This window comes from Bubalus kerabau, chromosome 1 (genome assembly GCF_029407905.1).
Source record: "Bubalus kerabau isolate K-KA32 ecotype Philippines breed swamp buffalo chromosome 1, PCC_UOA_SB_1v2, whole genome shotgun sequence".
NCBI lineage: Eukaryota > Metazoa > Chordata > Mammalia > Artiodactyla > Bovidae > Bubalus > Bubalus kerabau.
Window position 1 is genome coordinate 10,770,753 of NC_073624.1, and position 14,413 is coordinate 10,785,165.

The window sequence follows — 14,413 nt, forward strand, 5'->3', positions numbered from 1 at the left end:
GCTGAGGACAGCGGTCTGTGTGTGGATGGGAGGAAGTGAGGCGGCTGCGAGACCTCTGGGGCCTTGTGAACCTTGCTGAGGCTTTGGATTACTTCCTGGAAACAGTAGGCTAGTGGGGGATGTAGCAGATCACATTTAAGGGAAGAGATCACGTTTTTTCTTTGAAAAGTGTGTTCAGCATTCCTGTAGGGAGTTTAAGATTGAGAGGCAGTTGTAATGGTCCAAGCTGGAGACCACAGGTGTTCCACCAGAATACAGATAGGGAGATGCTTTGGAACCCAGAGGTCCTAGAGAGTTCGAATCAACAGGTCTTTGCTCTGAGGTGATTGGATTAAGGGGTGGACACAGAGCAGGGTCTGAAATGACCCCCAGTCTTCATTGGCGGGTGGACGGTGGTGGCATCTGAGTGCTTAGGGGGAGAGAGCCGGGGAAGAGAACAGTGTCCTGTGTGCGCTGCTTAGTCTGGGATCCCATGGAGTGTCTGCATGAAGATGTCCAGTGGTGTTTGGCTGTCAGGAGCAAGGTCAGCAAAGATAAAAGTGTTGTGGGGGGGGTCGTCCAGTTTATGAAGAGAGGGGGGCAGCCGAAACAGCTGTAGCCGTGCGAGGGAGCTGAGCAGTGTGAGACCAGTTAGTGGCTGAGAGCAGGAGGCTGAGCCAGGGAGAGGAGGGTTTCCAGGAAAAGCTCCAGAAAGCAAATGAGTGAGATAAGGACTGAAGTGTCAGCCTTTCACGCCACCCTTGGTGGAGTGATGGAGACAGAAGCCAGACTGAGAGGCAGGGGAAGGTGACAGGGCTCGCCAGGGGGTCCAGCGGTGGGGACAGGCGGGTAGAGGGGAGTTAGGAGGACGGGGAGGCAGCAGAAGGGAGGGGCTGCAGCTGGAGATGTGCACGGGGTGGAGGTGTGGGAAGGCGGGAGTGGGGAAGACGGGCGGGCGCACAGGACATGAATGACCTGACACCCTGAGCTGTACATGTAAGGATGCCCCAGACAGGGGGACACGTTCGATCGTAGATGGGGCCAGCTTCAGAAGAGAATGCAAAGCCCCTGACTGGCGGGACATCCCGAGGGGTGCGAGGACAATGAGTGCAGGCGGACAGGCAAAGGCGCTGCCTCTGCGCCTGCAGGCGGGGTGCCAAGAGTGGGCAGGTGAGTGCGGATGGGGGCCTGAATCCAGCCGGCGCTGCCCCCACCCAGGCTGCAGGTCCCGGCTCAGTGTGGCCGCGTCAGTGTGCGCTGTCGGCTTGTCTTCCTCCTGCAGCTCAGAGGAGCCGCCTCCCCACCCCACTCCTGAAGCTGGGGTGTCAGGTGTCTAGCTGTCTGTTGGTGCCCCCCACCTTCTCCACTCATCCCTGGGCACCTTGTCACAAGCTGGTGGGCGGTGCCGCTCCCCCTTGTCGTCAGCCCTAAGTGAGGGCTGCAGACACCCTGGCTTATGACAGCAGCATGGATTTCTGAGGCAGATTTCACACACACACACACACCCCCCTTAGATCTGGAAAGCTTGTAGGTCCTCCACTTTATCTTTTGGGGCAGGTGGGCTGGGAGCTGCCATGTAGTGTTTCCTGACACTGATAAATTCTTCTCTGGAACCAGATTCTTTGATGGGAGCGGGGGGCAGTTACTCAGAAACTGGCTGCGAAAATAAAGCTGCCTCCAGGTCTTGGCTCCTCTCCTGCTGGGCGGGGCCCGTGTGAGCAGGTGTGGCCTTGGAGAAGGCCTGGGTCCCCTAGTAGGACCCCTCATAGGACCCCAGGCGTGCATGTTCCTGCTCTCAACCTGGTGGCTCTGAGCGCATTTTCATTTGATTCCTCTTCATCTCACGCCCCAGCAGAGTTCTGCCTGAACCCCGATGCCACCCATCCGTGCACTAATCCGAGAGGTACTTGTGCGCTGCTCTGAGTCAGAAATGGGTTCTGGGTGCGACGGTGCAGCAGGGAGCAAAGGGCAAAAGTCCTTGTTCTCACAGAGTTCACATTCTAGAGAGGAGGACCGGCAGTAAATAGCATTTACAGTACATCAGATTGCGGTGAGTGCTTCGGGGGGAAACAAAGATGAGCCGGTGCGGGTCAGGGAGGGCCACACAGAGGAGGCAACATCCTAATAACAGCCAGGGGTGGTGAAGGTGTGGCACACACGTGCCAGCCTTTCAGAGAACGGGCGCCCCGTGTGGAGCGAGGTTTTCCTTTGTCCCCATGATGTTTCTAGGACCTGACACAGTGCTCGGCACGCAGCGGCTGCTCAGTAGTGTGTTCTGCATGCACAACTGGACCTGGGGGAAAGTATTTCAGATGAGGGGGCAGTGAGGGCTTGCAGGCAGCAAGGAGGCCCGTGTGGCTGAGGGGCCGAGCGTGGGGGCCACAGGAGGAGAAGCGAGAGGGCGAGGTCAGGGGTGTGGGCTCCCGGGACCTTCTCGGGGAATCCGTGAGCTGAGAATTCTCATGGTAACACTAGGCTGGAGGGGCTTGTCTGCTCACTAGTGTATGGTGGGGTTTTCTAGAGGCTGCGTGATATACGCAGCAGATGGAGAGTGCAGGAAGCAGGCGTGAGAGCCCAGTTGTCTTAAGTCAGATGTTGTTACTCTAATCGCTAAATTTTTGTTTTGGAAAATATTTTATGAAAGAGAATCTTAATTGTGTTACTGTGTTTTAGTTCAGTCACTCAGTCGTGTCTGGCTCTTTGCGACCCCATGGACTGCAGCACGCCAGGCTTCCCTGTCCATCACCAACTCTCAGAGCTTGCTCAAACTCACGACCATTTAGTCGGTGGTGCCATCCAACCATCTCATCCTCTGTCGTCCCCTTCTCCTCCTGCCTTCAATCTTTCCCAGCATCGGTCTTCTCCAATGAGTCAGTTCTTCGCATCAGGTGGCCAAAGTATTGGAGCTTCTGCTTCAGCATCAGTCCTTCCAATAAATATTCAGCACTGATTTCCTTTAGGATGGACTGGTTGGATCTTCTTGCAGTCCAAGGGACTCTAAAGTATTCTCTAACACCACAGTTCAAAAGCAACACTTTTTCGGCGCTCAGCTTTCTTTATAGTCTAACTCTCACATCCATACATGACTACTAGAAAAACCATAGCTTTGCTTAGACGGACCTTCATTGGCAAAGTAATGTCTCTGCTTTTTAACATGCTGTCTAGGTTGGTCGTAACTTTTCTTACAAGGAGCAAGAGTCTTTTTTAATTTCATGGTTGCAATCACACTGCAATTTGCAGTGATTTTGGAGCCTCCCAAAATAAAGTCTGTCACAGTTTCCATTGTTTCCCCATCCATTTGCCATGAAGTGATGGGACCAGATGCCATATGGGCCATTGTAAAAATGTTGGCTTTAATGCTGCTTTGGGAGCTTTGTCCGCCTAAGGGGAGGAGTCCTGGAGGGGTCTCCCTGCAGCCCCCCTGCCATCCTTGTGGGGTTGTCATGTCCCTTTGGGCTGCCACAGGGCCTTGAATCAGCAGAGCCTCTTGAGCAGCTGCTCTGTGCCTGGAGCCTGGTGCACGGGGCTGAGCTCCAAGGAGCGGGTCCAGCCCGTGTACAGGTGGACAGCTTTTGGCTGTGCTTTTCCACAACCTCAGTGAGCGTCTCTCTCTGTCTCTTTCCTCACTTGCCCACCTGCATCCTCATGGCCCTCAGACTCTTGGTCTCTGTCCCGCAGCTCTGGACTCTTGGTAGTGACTAGGCTGAGGTTCCCCTCCTGTCCTGCCGTGAGTCCCTACGCCAGGCCGAGTAGTGCTGGGTGACTCACAGGTGCTCTGTGGTCCATCGCTCCCTGAGAGGTGCCGCTGCAGGATGCAGGCTGGGGAGCAGAAACTCGGAGTCCCTGTGACACCAGAGCACCCTGGCCTTTATTGACTGAAGGGCTCCATCTCAAAGAGGCAATACAGTGATACATTGTAAGAAGAAGAATCCTGGTTGTGTATCCTTGCTCATGTCACCTGAAGCTGCCTTTCTGGAGGCTCTATGCCTGGCGGCTGTGCATTGTTCTGACGGCACTGTTTCTCAAGCTGTGCCTCGAGTGGTTCTTCCTTCGTGGCAGCTTGGGCCTTGGGCTCTAGGGCCGGAACCTGGCCGCACCGCTCTCCTGCTGTGTGACTCTTAAGTGTCTTTAAGCAGCACTTTCCTGTCTGCAAAACGCAGGTGGTAGATTGTGGTGGAGGCTGAGATGCCGTTTGGATCTGACCGCTAGTAACTCCTCAGTGTTGGCTGCTTTCACGACAGTCCTTGTATCTTCCATGTGAACGTCGGAGTTTGGCAGGAACTTGCTGGCGGGCCTTCTCCTCCAGCCCCTCCTGCCCAGTGCCCTGGTCACACCCTCTGGGACAGGCAGGGGTGGGCGGGGGGCACAAAGGAGGCTTCACTACATTCTTCTTTCTTTCAAAAGACAGAGCGGTCTTGAGTTCTCTCATTCTGTTATGTGAGTAGCCACTTACTTAGCTTAATGTAACCTTTTGTGAATGGGATTATCAACTACTAGTTAATAGTAACACTTCTGTCATTTACTGGGTCTGGCTGTGTACCCAGCACTGCTAACATTTTGCATTCATTACCTCAATTCCTGCAAAAAACCCTTTGATTCATTGAACATTGCCTTCATTTTGCAAGTGAAGATAACTTCCTGAGATCCCGGGACTGGGGCTAGTGTTCTTTTTGATTCTTTGTTTTTCTGGGTTGTCTGGGGGCAGGCATCTGCATTTGCATTGGCATCAGCTGTTATGTTTACCGGTGTTTGGTTCTGACTTGGACTTTCTTTCTAGTATTTGCTTGGGGTGACAAAGGGCAGGGGTCATTTCTTTTTAAAGTTCAGTTTTATATATATTTTTTGATCCTTCAATATTTTATTTTTGTGATCCTATATATATATATATATATATTTACAGAAATTTTTTGGTTGACACGTAGCTGACCTGTGCTGTAGAGCCGGTGACTCAGTTGTACACATAGATATTCTTTCTGTGTTTTCTCCTCCCTCATGGTCTATCACAAGACATTGAGTGTGTAGTTCCCTGTGCTGTACAGTAGGACCTTATTGTTTGTCTGCTCTGAGTATAATGGTTTGCATTTACCAACCCCAAATTCCTTGCCTATCCCTCTCCCTCCCCGCTTCCCCCTGTCAACCACGGGTCTGTTCTCTATGAGCAGAAGTCCTTTCTGACTCATTGGTCAACTGTGTAGGTGTTTTTCCTGAAGAAATAGGTTGCTATTGAAGAAAGTAAAATAAAAGGTTTTGAGAAAACACAGTATTGGGGATTCGTGTTGTTCAGAATTGCAGACTTGGAGGAGAACCCAGAGGTCATGGTCCAGGCTCTTCCTGGCCCCCTCTAGAGAGGGCTGTTTCACAGCCAGAAGAAAGTGGTCTGAGGGCCCATAGCAGAGTACTGCATTCATAGTTGCTCTTCTGGCCCAGCCGTCTGCTCTTGCATAGCCCTCACATTAGATAGAAGTTTCCTCTGTCACCTCCATCCACTTCTCCGCCTCCTCCTCCCTAGCCACGTAGGGATCCCGGACAGATGCCCTTGTCAACTCCACAGACACTAGAGTGTTTCTGCTGGAGCTGCAGAGACTCAGTCCCTGCCCTGAGCCCGTGGGGTGGGGGTGGGGATGCTCAGTCACGTGCTTGCGGAATTAGGACCGGTGGGCAGGACTAAAGAGCAGAACCAGGGAATGGGGAGGGCCACCTGGAGGCTTCTGTGTCCTCAGCATCCTGCCAAGTGTTCATCTGATGCTAAATAGGATGGAAGGTCAGAGAACAGGGAATGGAGCGAAGTCAGGAACAAGGATCATGAAAATGTCTGCTTTCCTTCTTGTGTTGTGAGCTGCTTCCTGGGAACCAGAGAACCTTATCCCAGGGCCGTGAGGGATGAGAGGGCTTTGGGACCAGAGCTGGGAAGCAGTTGGGGTGACAAGGAGCTTCATTTCCAGATGGTCTGATTCAGTCAGCCGCCCCAGGCGAGGGACTCAGTGTCCCCATCCACAGATGATGGTGGTGGCCTGGGCGGTCCTTTTTAGAGAGACTGATCAAGAACGCAAGGCGTTTGGACACCTTGGTCCTTGTTTCCGCAAACACGAAGAAATCTCTGTAAGTTTCCTCCTAATGACATTCTAAAACAAGCCTTCCTGTCTGCCTGGCCTCCTAAGGTCTGTTCAGACAAGCAGCGCTTCTGAGTGCACTAGGAAGGGAGCGTTTCATAGATTCCTTCGCACGAGTCAGCTTTGCACACATGCTGGTATATTAGTAGTGGTGGAGAAGCTCGGGAGAAATTTAACCAAACTTGGCTCTGATTTTTTATCCTTGAAGTATAATTGTCATTTTGTTGTTTTGATTCTCTTTCCTTTTTCTATCTTTAAAAATAAATCTCCTCCACCCCTCAAGTAACCACCCATCTATTCTAAGAGCCAGAGATTGAGTGTTCTCAAACCAGCCATGAGTCAGTAACAGCCTCTTGCTCTTATAAATAGAAACATAGGCTCTGTTCCCGCGTGTTCTTCATAGGCTGTCTCTCCAGCACTTTCCTTTCCACAGCCAAGGAATGTGCTTCTGAGTCAGCAGTCAGCTGCTGAGGTTGGAGCTCGCAAGGCAACGCCAGCGGCAGAAACCGCACCGCCGCGGGAGACCGGGCCTCCCTTCCTCCTCCAACCTCCCTCCTCAGACTCCTCACTTTCCTTGTTCCTTCCTTCCACACCTTGGCTTTTCAACCCCCCGGATTTCTGGCACCTTCCAGCTGGGTTTCCAGGTCTGTAGGTTCCTGCGATCACGACTGTTGGTTTTCCCAGGCTGCTGGGACGTACACAGCCATGGGGTGGTTCAGGAGAGGCTGAGAGAAGCACGACCTGGGTTTGACCTTCAGGAATGAGGGCATGGGGGTGATGGTGGAGGGCCTTCTGTCTGCCCAGCGGCCGTCAGCGTGGACCAGCACTGGGCAGTGCCCAGGCTGCACACAACGTCCCGCCAGCAGAGCTGCAGAACAGGCACTGGAGTGTCTCTGCTGTGGCCTCTTGGCTTGTTGAGGAGGAAAGCTGAGGCAGCCCGAGGGACTTGATCTAGTGTAGTCTTACCTCAGGCGGCTGTCACACTGTCCCAGGAGCCACCTTCCCTCCGCTTATCTGCTGTCATTAGTGACCTGGGGTGAACTCCCATGGATGGGCACTTCCTCCGCGTGCACCTCCGACTGGAGCCTGTTCATTTGAAAGCGCTTTGCATCAGCAGAGGGGGTGGAGCGGCAGGTGTTAATGAAGGAGTTTGTGTGTGGTGAGGTTTGAGGAAATGGGCAGCTCTTTGGAGGTATTTATTTCAAACACAGCCAGCCAGGGAGTGTTGGCCCATACTTCAGAGTTCTTTGAAAGTAGATGCTGAGACTTCAGGAGAGGGAGAGGCTTTTAGAAATGCATGTCGCAGGATCTTGAGTGTGTTGAGGTCAGCTGAAACACAGAGGTCCCTCGGGCTCCTTGCTCATCCTGGCAGGGAGTGGAAGGCAGCTGCTGCTCTTTAGGAACAAAGAAAAATCATCTTCTTTGTTGACAAGGGGCCGGACGAGAGGTGGAGTGATTGGAGTTGGTGCGGTCAGTGCTTTCCAGACACTGTGGCTGGAGGAGTGCCAGTCACCTGTGAACACAGGTAGGCAGGCAGAGGTCGGATCATGGGAGCCCTCTGCTGCCACAGGAGCGGAGCAGATACAGCTGCAGAGGTCCCATCCCGCCCGGGGCAGGAGGCAAGGAGGGCGCCCACGGAGCACACACCCTGCCACCTTGGTTTCTAGCCACTGGCTGGCTGTTCCCCTTTCCTCCACCTCTGGACAAACACATCTGGTTTTTTCTGCCACTTACAAACTTTGACCACCTGACATTTCTAAGATGACCACTGGCTTGTAAGAAAAAGAATGGATTCTTGAGAAATTTTAACATATTTCTCTTGCTGTGTTCTTCTATCTAGAATAAGCTTGCTTTGGGGAGACTGAAGGTTAGTTCCAGTTCCATTTCTCGCTGAACTCTTGGCCACGGGGGTGCTGGGAAAGGCTGTGTTTTTAGCAGTGTGTATAGGAGGTTGTTGAGTTAGTGATGTATTTGAGATGAGAAGCAAATCAGCGTGTGTCAGGTAAAGAATTACTGTCTTTGGCCTCCACAGAACAGGTCACGGCATCTGGGCCCATCGCTTAATGGCACGTAGATGGGGAAACAATGGAAACAGTGACGAACTTTATTTTGTTGGGCTCCAAAATCACTGCAGACGGTGACTGCAGCCACGAAATTAAAAGACACTTGCTCCTTGAAAAAAAAGCTATGACAAACCTAGATAACATATTAGAAAGCAGAGACATTACTTTGCTGACAAATGTCTGTATAGTCAAATCTGTGGCTTTTTCAGTAGTCATGTACAGATGTAAGAGTTGGACCAAAAAGAAGGCTTAGCATGAAAGAATTGATGCTTTTGAACTGTGGTGTTGGAGAAGACTCTTGAGAGAGTCCCTTGGACAGCAAGGAGATCCAACCAATCCATCCTAAAGGAAATCAACCCTGAATATTCATCGGAAGGACTGAAGCTGAAGTTCCAATACTTTGGCCACCTGATGTGAAGAACTGACTCATTGGAATAGACCCTGATGCTGGGAAAGATTGAACGCAGGAGGAGAAGGGGATGACAGAGGATGAGATGGTTGGACGGCATCACCGACTCAATGGACATGAGTTTGAGCAAGCTCCGGGAGATGGCGATAGACAGGGAGGCCTGGCGTGCTGCAGTCCATGGGGTCACAAAGAGTCAGACACGACTGAACGACTGAGCAGCAGCAACAACGAGAACATGAGGACTGTTGTGTTTGGTGATGAGGGAAACCCGGGAAATGGCAGTTCCTTGTATCTAGGGTAAACCGCCCACACCTTCAGTTGATCTGGTTTAACTTTGTAATACATGGCAAGGTGTGGGGAGAAGCAGAGTGTTACTAATCCTTTCCAAGGTGCTTCTCACCTCCTCAGAGCTTTAGGATGGAAGGCGGGTCTCTTCTGTGGCGCTGCTTCTGGACGGAGCTGGGAGGCAGGCAGGTGGCATCCTCAGCAGACAGTTGGTGGCTCCCTTCGCCCTCACCTGCCTTGCTGGGTAGTGGGTCACTCCCGCTTCTACAGAGCTGAGCTCCCGTGAGGCCCTGTGTCTCGCTCAGTGGGAGGCGGGGACACACTGGGCGGCTGCTCACCTGGAGCCCCAGCAGTGAGCCCTGTGGCGGGAGGGCTCCTCTCACCTCCTCGCTGGCTCAGGGGACAGTGGGGCTGAGGGAGGCAGCAGTGTCCTTGGGGTGTCTGCACGTGGACCCCGGCCATGCCGCTGCTCGTCCTGTTGGCCTGCCCTGCTCCTCTGCTGCCCCGCCACCCTGGCCCTTGGCCCCTTGCCTCCCAGCTCTCACAGTACTTCTAGGTGGTGATGGTGAGTGAACGTGGTCCTCTTAGACCTCCCCGCGCCCTCCCCTGCGTCTGTACCGTGTCCACTTACCTCCTCCCCCACCCACCCCATGCCTCTGTATCTCTCCAGACAGCCATCTGTGCTGCCGCCCCTTCCGTCCGCGAGTCTCAGATCTCAGGGGTGGAAGGGGCGGCAGCACAGACGGGTGACCGGGGCCCCGGGCCATCCTCTTGCCAGGACTCTCCGTGCGATCTGGCCAGCCCCAAGTGGGCGGCTCCCACCTGGACGCCGGGTCCCTGGGCCTTAGCCTCGGCCGACTGGCCAGTGTGCCCCTCCACCAAGGCAGGTCAGATGTACCAGGGTCAGAGGGGAGCTCGCCGCGCCCCCCGCCCCAGATGAGTGTTTCTCTTTGTCACGCCTTGGCCTGGTGTCAGCATTCACTCAGTCCTTTCCTCTGTAAGTCTCCCTTGCAGGCCTTCTACTTTCCTTCCTCTCCATGTCCTGCACTTCTCCCCTGCTGGCTGACACTTGCTCCTCCTGGAAAGCTCAGCTGTTGTCCCTCAGAGGCCCATCTTGGGTGAGGACCCTTTCCCTGTGACGGGGCCTCTGCCCGTGTCCCCAGCCCCGTGCCTCTCTCTCTGATGCTCAGCGGAGCGCGAGCCTGTCTCACCTGCTCAGCTGTGATGTCCCTGACAGCAGCAGTCTTGCTCCTCTCCATTCCCGGGGCCTCAGATGGTGCCTGGCGTGTGGAGGGCAGGCCGCGTGTTACATTGTCTAACAGATGACTCCTGCACTTGGAAACTGTCTCCTAGAAGATGTTTCTAGATACCGACCGGGACGTGCTAACCAACCCTTTTTCTTTATTAGGTTAACGTGACGGCATCAGGCGGGTCCACAGCCCTCCCCCTGCCCCACCTGTCCAGGGCGCCGAGAGTAGGGACATGGAGGAGAGTAAGAACGAGGCCACGAATCGGGCCCACGTCCTCTTTGACCGCTTCGTGCAGGCCACCACCTGCAAGGGGACCCTCAAGGCCTTCCAAGAGCTCTGTGACCACCTGGAACTGAAGCCTAAGGACCACCGCTCCTTTTATCACAAGCTCAAGTCCAAGCTTAACTACTGGAAAGCCAAGGCCCTCTGGGCAAAGCTGGACAAGCGGGGCAGCCACAAAGACTACAAGAAGGGAAAGGTGTGCACGAACACCAAGGTAGGGCCTGGGACTCCCTGGAGAGGGAGAGGGCATCAGGCAGAGGTAGCCTGTGAGGCTGGGTAGGGTCATCCACCGCCTGGGGGGGCGTCGGGCTCAGCCCGCGTGCGGGTCCTCTGCCTGTGTTCATTCGACCGTTCCTCCTGCCCCGCTCTTACCCCTGGACTGACACAGGAACATGGGAGTCTCAGCTGCTGAGAACTACCCTGCAGTCAAATGATATGGGGGCTGTTTGATTTTGCTGCTGCTCTGGTTGACTCTCACGCTGTTAGAGGACGCAGGCCACTGAGCACAGAGGTAGCCAGGCCCTGTTGGGATCCTGTCTGTCTGGGTGGCCTGGTGCTTGGCAGAGCAGCCTCTGGACTCAGTGTCTGGTAAGGTGTGCAGAGTATTGGCCAACTTGGGGATTTCCCACAGGCTTCAGACCTCCTTTCATCCGTTTTCCGGAGGCCTGTGTTGATAAGCAAGGGCTTTATAAACCAAAGAATTTCTTTTGCTTGCTTCACCATCTAGAGAAATCTTAGGCAAAGACCGAAGATGTCCACTCAAGTGTGCTGGAGGAGGCGTGGGGAGTGGAGAAGGATAACACATTCTGTGTTTTCCTCATTATGTAAGAGCCCTTTCTGTGAGAAGCTGGAAAAGCTAGCTTTTGCAGAAGTTGGAGATGACGTTAGGACTGCTGTTACTATTTCATGAGCCTTAACTTGCCCTTTGTGGGTTTGTATTTGGGTAGGTATTCATACACAGAATTCAAGTAATTCAAGGGCATACTTTTATGAGTGTGCTCTAGAGTTTTATTAAGAATGAGGAGAATCTGAAGCCAGAGGCAGTGCCTGTCTCTCCTCTGGACATGCATGTGAACTAGTTCAGTGTCAGCCAGAGTCCTTCTCTAGAACATGGATCTTCAAGAACTCTCTTCAGCACAGGAAGCTCTGACTCCTGAGGATTACCTCCTGGGAATCTTTCAAGCAGTAGGTCCATCCAGGACCCAGGCTTGCTTGGCTGTGTGTTTAGTGATCTGTGTCTCCTCAAGCAGATGGAGATCTGCTTGACTTACAAGCCTTCCAAAAGGTTTTCTCCTGTTGATGAGAGGTGACATGTGAGTTTCATCCTGCGTTGATGTCATGGCCCAGGTAAAGATCTGCAGGTGCCCTGTCTGAGTTTCTGTCCAGCAGTGAAAGTCAAGTCTTCCTCCATCCAGAGTGCTCACAGCTTCTCTCAGAAGCCATTGTGGGCGCTCCACTCTGACCCAGATGGGAGTGAAGGTTTCTTGGTAATGGGGAGAATAGCCCTGTGGGAGCTTTAGGGAATGGTAGTCATGAGGTCAAGAGTGCTGCCTTTGCCCTGAAAGCAGCCATGTCTTTCAGTGTCTCATCATTGGAGCCGGCCCCTGCGGTCTCCGCACAGCCATCGATTTGTCCTTGCTGGGAGCTAAGGTGGTCGTCATTGAGAAGCGAGATGCCTTCTCCCGCAACAACGTCTTGCACCTCTGGCCCTTCACCATACATGACCTGAGAGGTCTGGGTGCCAAGAAGTTCTATGGCAAGTTCTGTGCTGGGGCCATCGACCACATCAGTAAGTAAGATCAGCACTCCTATGGAATCCTGCCTCTGCCCACTTCTCAGGGGACAATGGCAGGCAGATTCTAGAAGCTGGTGGGCCCTGTCATCATTCGTGTCTGTTGTGTAGAGAGCACACTCGACTTGGAGTTGGAGTACCTGCCCTCCGGAGGTTCTGTAACCTGAGATTCTTAAGTACCAATGTGTCTCCTGCAAAATGAGTTTAGCTTAAGGAGCTCTAAGGTCCTGGGCTCTTACTGAGCACTGGCAGTGGGTGGGATGGGCGCTGGGGCCAGTCCAGGAAACAGACCTCCAGTGTGGGCTTTGACCCTCTGGTGGCTCATAGTCCAGAGGGAGAGGCCCGAGGTGTGGGCTCGCTGTGATGCGCTGCTGTGGGTGCCTCCTGACGAGAGGGCACATGCTCTGGGGGTGGCCCTGGGGATCAGAAGGACAAACTCCTGGTCTGGCTGTGAGTGGCCAGTCGATAGTGAGATTCCTTCTTTGGGTGGTTCTCGCGAGTTCTGCAGCACGCAGGGCTCCTGCTGGACTCTGGTCCCCTCCAGGCTCGGCCTGGGCCCGTTGAGTCAGTAGACATTAATGCAGACAGTGCTTTTGTTTTCATGCTGATCTGAAAAGTGGTTCAGAACAGACTGTCTACTTTATGAGGCTGAAGTCTTGTCTGTTGATCGTCACTGATGGTTTCAGGGGAGCCTTATCAAGGAGCTGCTGTTCGGAGCTCTTCAGGTGTGTCCTGTAAACATCGGCTTCAAAGCAGTTGTGCCAGTTTATCACCTGCTGGCCGACAGAGGCCACATTCCACTAGTAGCAGAAGCGCTCTGTCTGTTGGGCTGTACGGTATAAAGCATCTTGGAACTCAGCTGTGTACAGCTATAGTGTGTGCCAGCAGAGGATTTAAGGAGCCTGGGAGTGTGACTCGGAAGGGTGGGCGGGGGGGAAATAACTGAGATGACCTCAAGGAGGGTTAGCATGTTTCCTAGCATGTTGTCACAGCCTGCCGGCACCTTGGTCTTAGCAGAGGGCAGGGTCGTCACATCAGTGGACTTGTCTGCCTTGTGCGTGGCAGGATTTGTCTTAGAGCCCGGACCCTCTCTCAGCAGCCCTGGGCTGCTGCTGTGCCTGGCACCTGGGAGGTACTCACTGGACGTTGAACAGATACATAACTCTCACTGTGATAATGAGCAAGATTTTATATCATTTTGAGCCTTAGTTCCTACACCTGTGGACCAGAGGTGGGAGGGGGACAGTAAGAGACTGAGGTTGGATGGAGGGTGCCCTTTTCAGCGTGTATGGATGTGTGGCCATCAGCGAGGTACGAGGTGAGAAAAGCCGTGGGCAGTTCAGGAGGCAGTGCAGCCCTTTGTGTCCAGTGGGAGGTGCCCCTGGGGCCCATCTTCCACCTTCTGTGGTGAGTCCTGTCAGTGTCATAGGTTCTGCTCGGTCACTGTGACTCTGAGCCCATCAGGGAGGATGGGGGGCTCTGAGCCCATCAGGGAGGATTGGGGGACTCTGAACACATCAGGGAGGATGGGGGACTTTGAGCCCATCAGGGAGGATGGGGGAGGGCTCTGAGCACATCAGGGAGGATGGGGGGCTCTGAGCCCATCAGGGAGGATTGGGGGACTCTGAACACATCAGGGAGGATGGGGGGCTTTGAGCCCATCAGGGAGGATGGGGGAGGGCTCTGAGCACATCAGGGAGGATGGGGGGCTCTGAGCCCATCAGGGAGGATTGGGGGACTCTGAACACATCAGGGAGGATGGGGGACTTTGAGCCCATCAGGGAGGATGGGGGAGGGCTCTGAGCACATCAGGGAGGATGGGGGGCTCTGAGCCCATCAGGGAGGATTGGGGGACTCTGAACACATCAGGGAGGATGGGGGGCTTTGAGCCCATCAGGGAGGATGGGGGAGGGCTCTGAGCACATCAGGGAGGATGGGGGGCTCTGAGCCCATCAGGGAGGATTGGGGGACTCTGAGCACATCAGGGAGGATGGGGGACCCTGAACCCATCAGGGAGGATGGGGGAGGGCTCTGAGCACATCAGGGAGGATGGGGAGGGGCTCTGAGCACATCAGGGAGGATGGGGAGGGGCTCTGAGCCCATCAGGGAGGATTGGGGGACTCTGAGCACATCAGAGAGGATGGGGAACTCTGAGCCCATCAGGGAGGATGGGGGAGGGTGCGTGTCTCCTGCTGTCTCAGTGCTCTCGTGTGCTGGGAATACCTAACCCAAGAGGTGGGCAT

General features: G+C 54.0%; 1 protein-coding gene across 22 annotated transcripts in view; it reads left to right on the forward strand.

The window, feature by feature from the left end:
* The window catches only part of MICAL3 (microtubule associated monooxygenase, calponin and LIM domain containing 3), a 156,535-nt gene that overhangs the window by 69,775 nt on the left and 72,347 nt on the right, over positions 1-14,413 (forward strand). For 21 of the 22 annotated variants that reach the window (XR_008710134.1, XM_055567379.1, XM_055567325.1 and 18 more), the window contains 2 exons: positions 10,255-10,592; positions 11,960-12,167. Coding sequence is in view for 21 of the 22 variants with exons in the window: in XM_055567379.1 (XP_055423354.1) it covers positions 10,329-10,592; positions 11,960-12,167 (472 nt within the window). In the remaining variant the exon portion in view is untranslated. Of the gene's footprint in view, positions 1-5,591; positions 6,734-10,254; positions 10,593-11,959; positions 12,168-14,413 lie in introns of those variants that run through there. The other variant, XM_055567368.1, reaches the window with a different exon arrangement.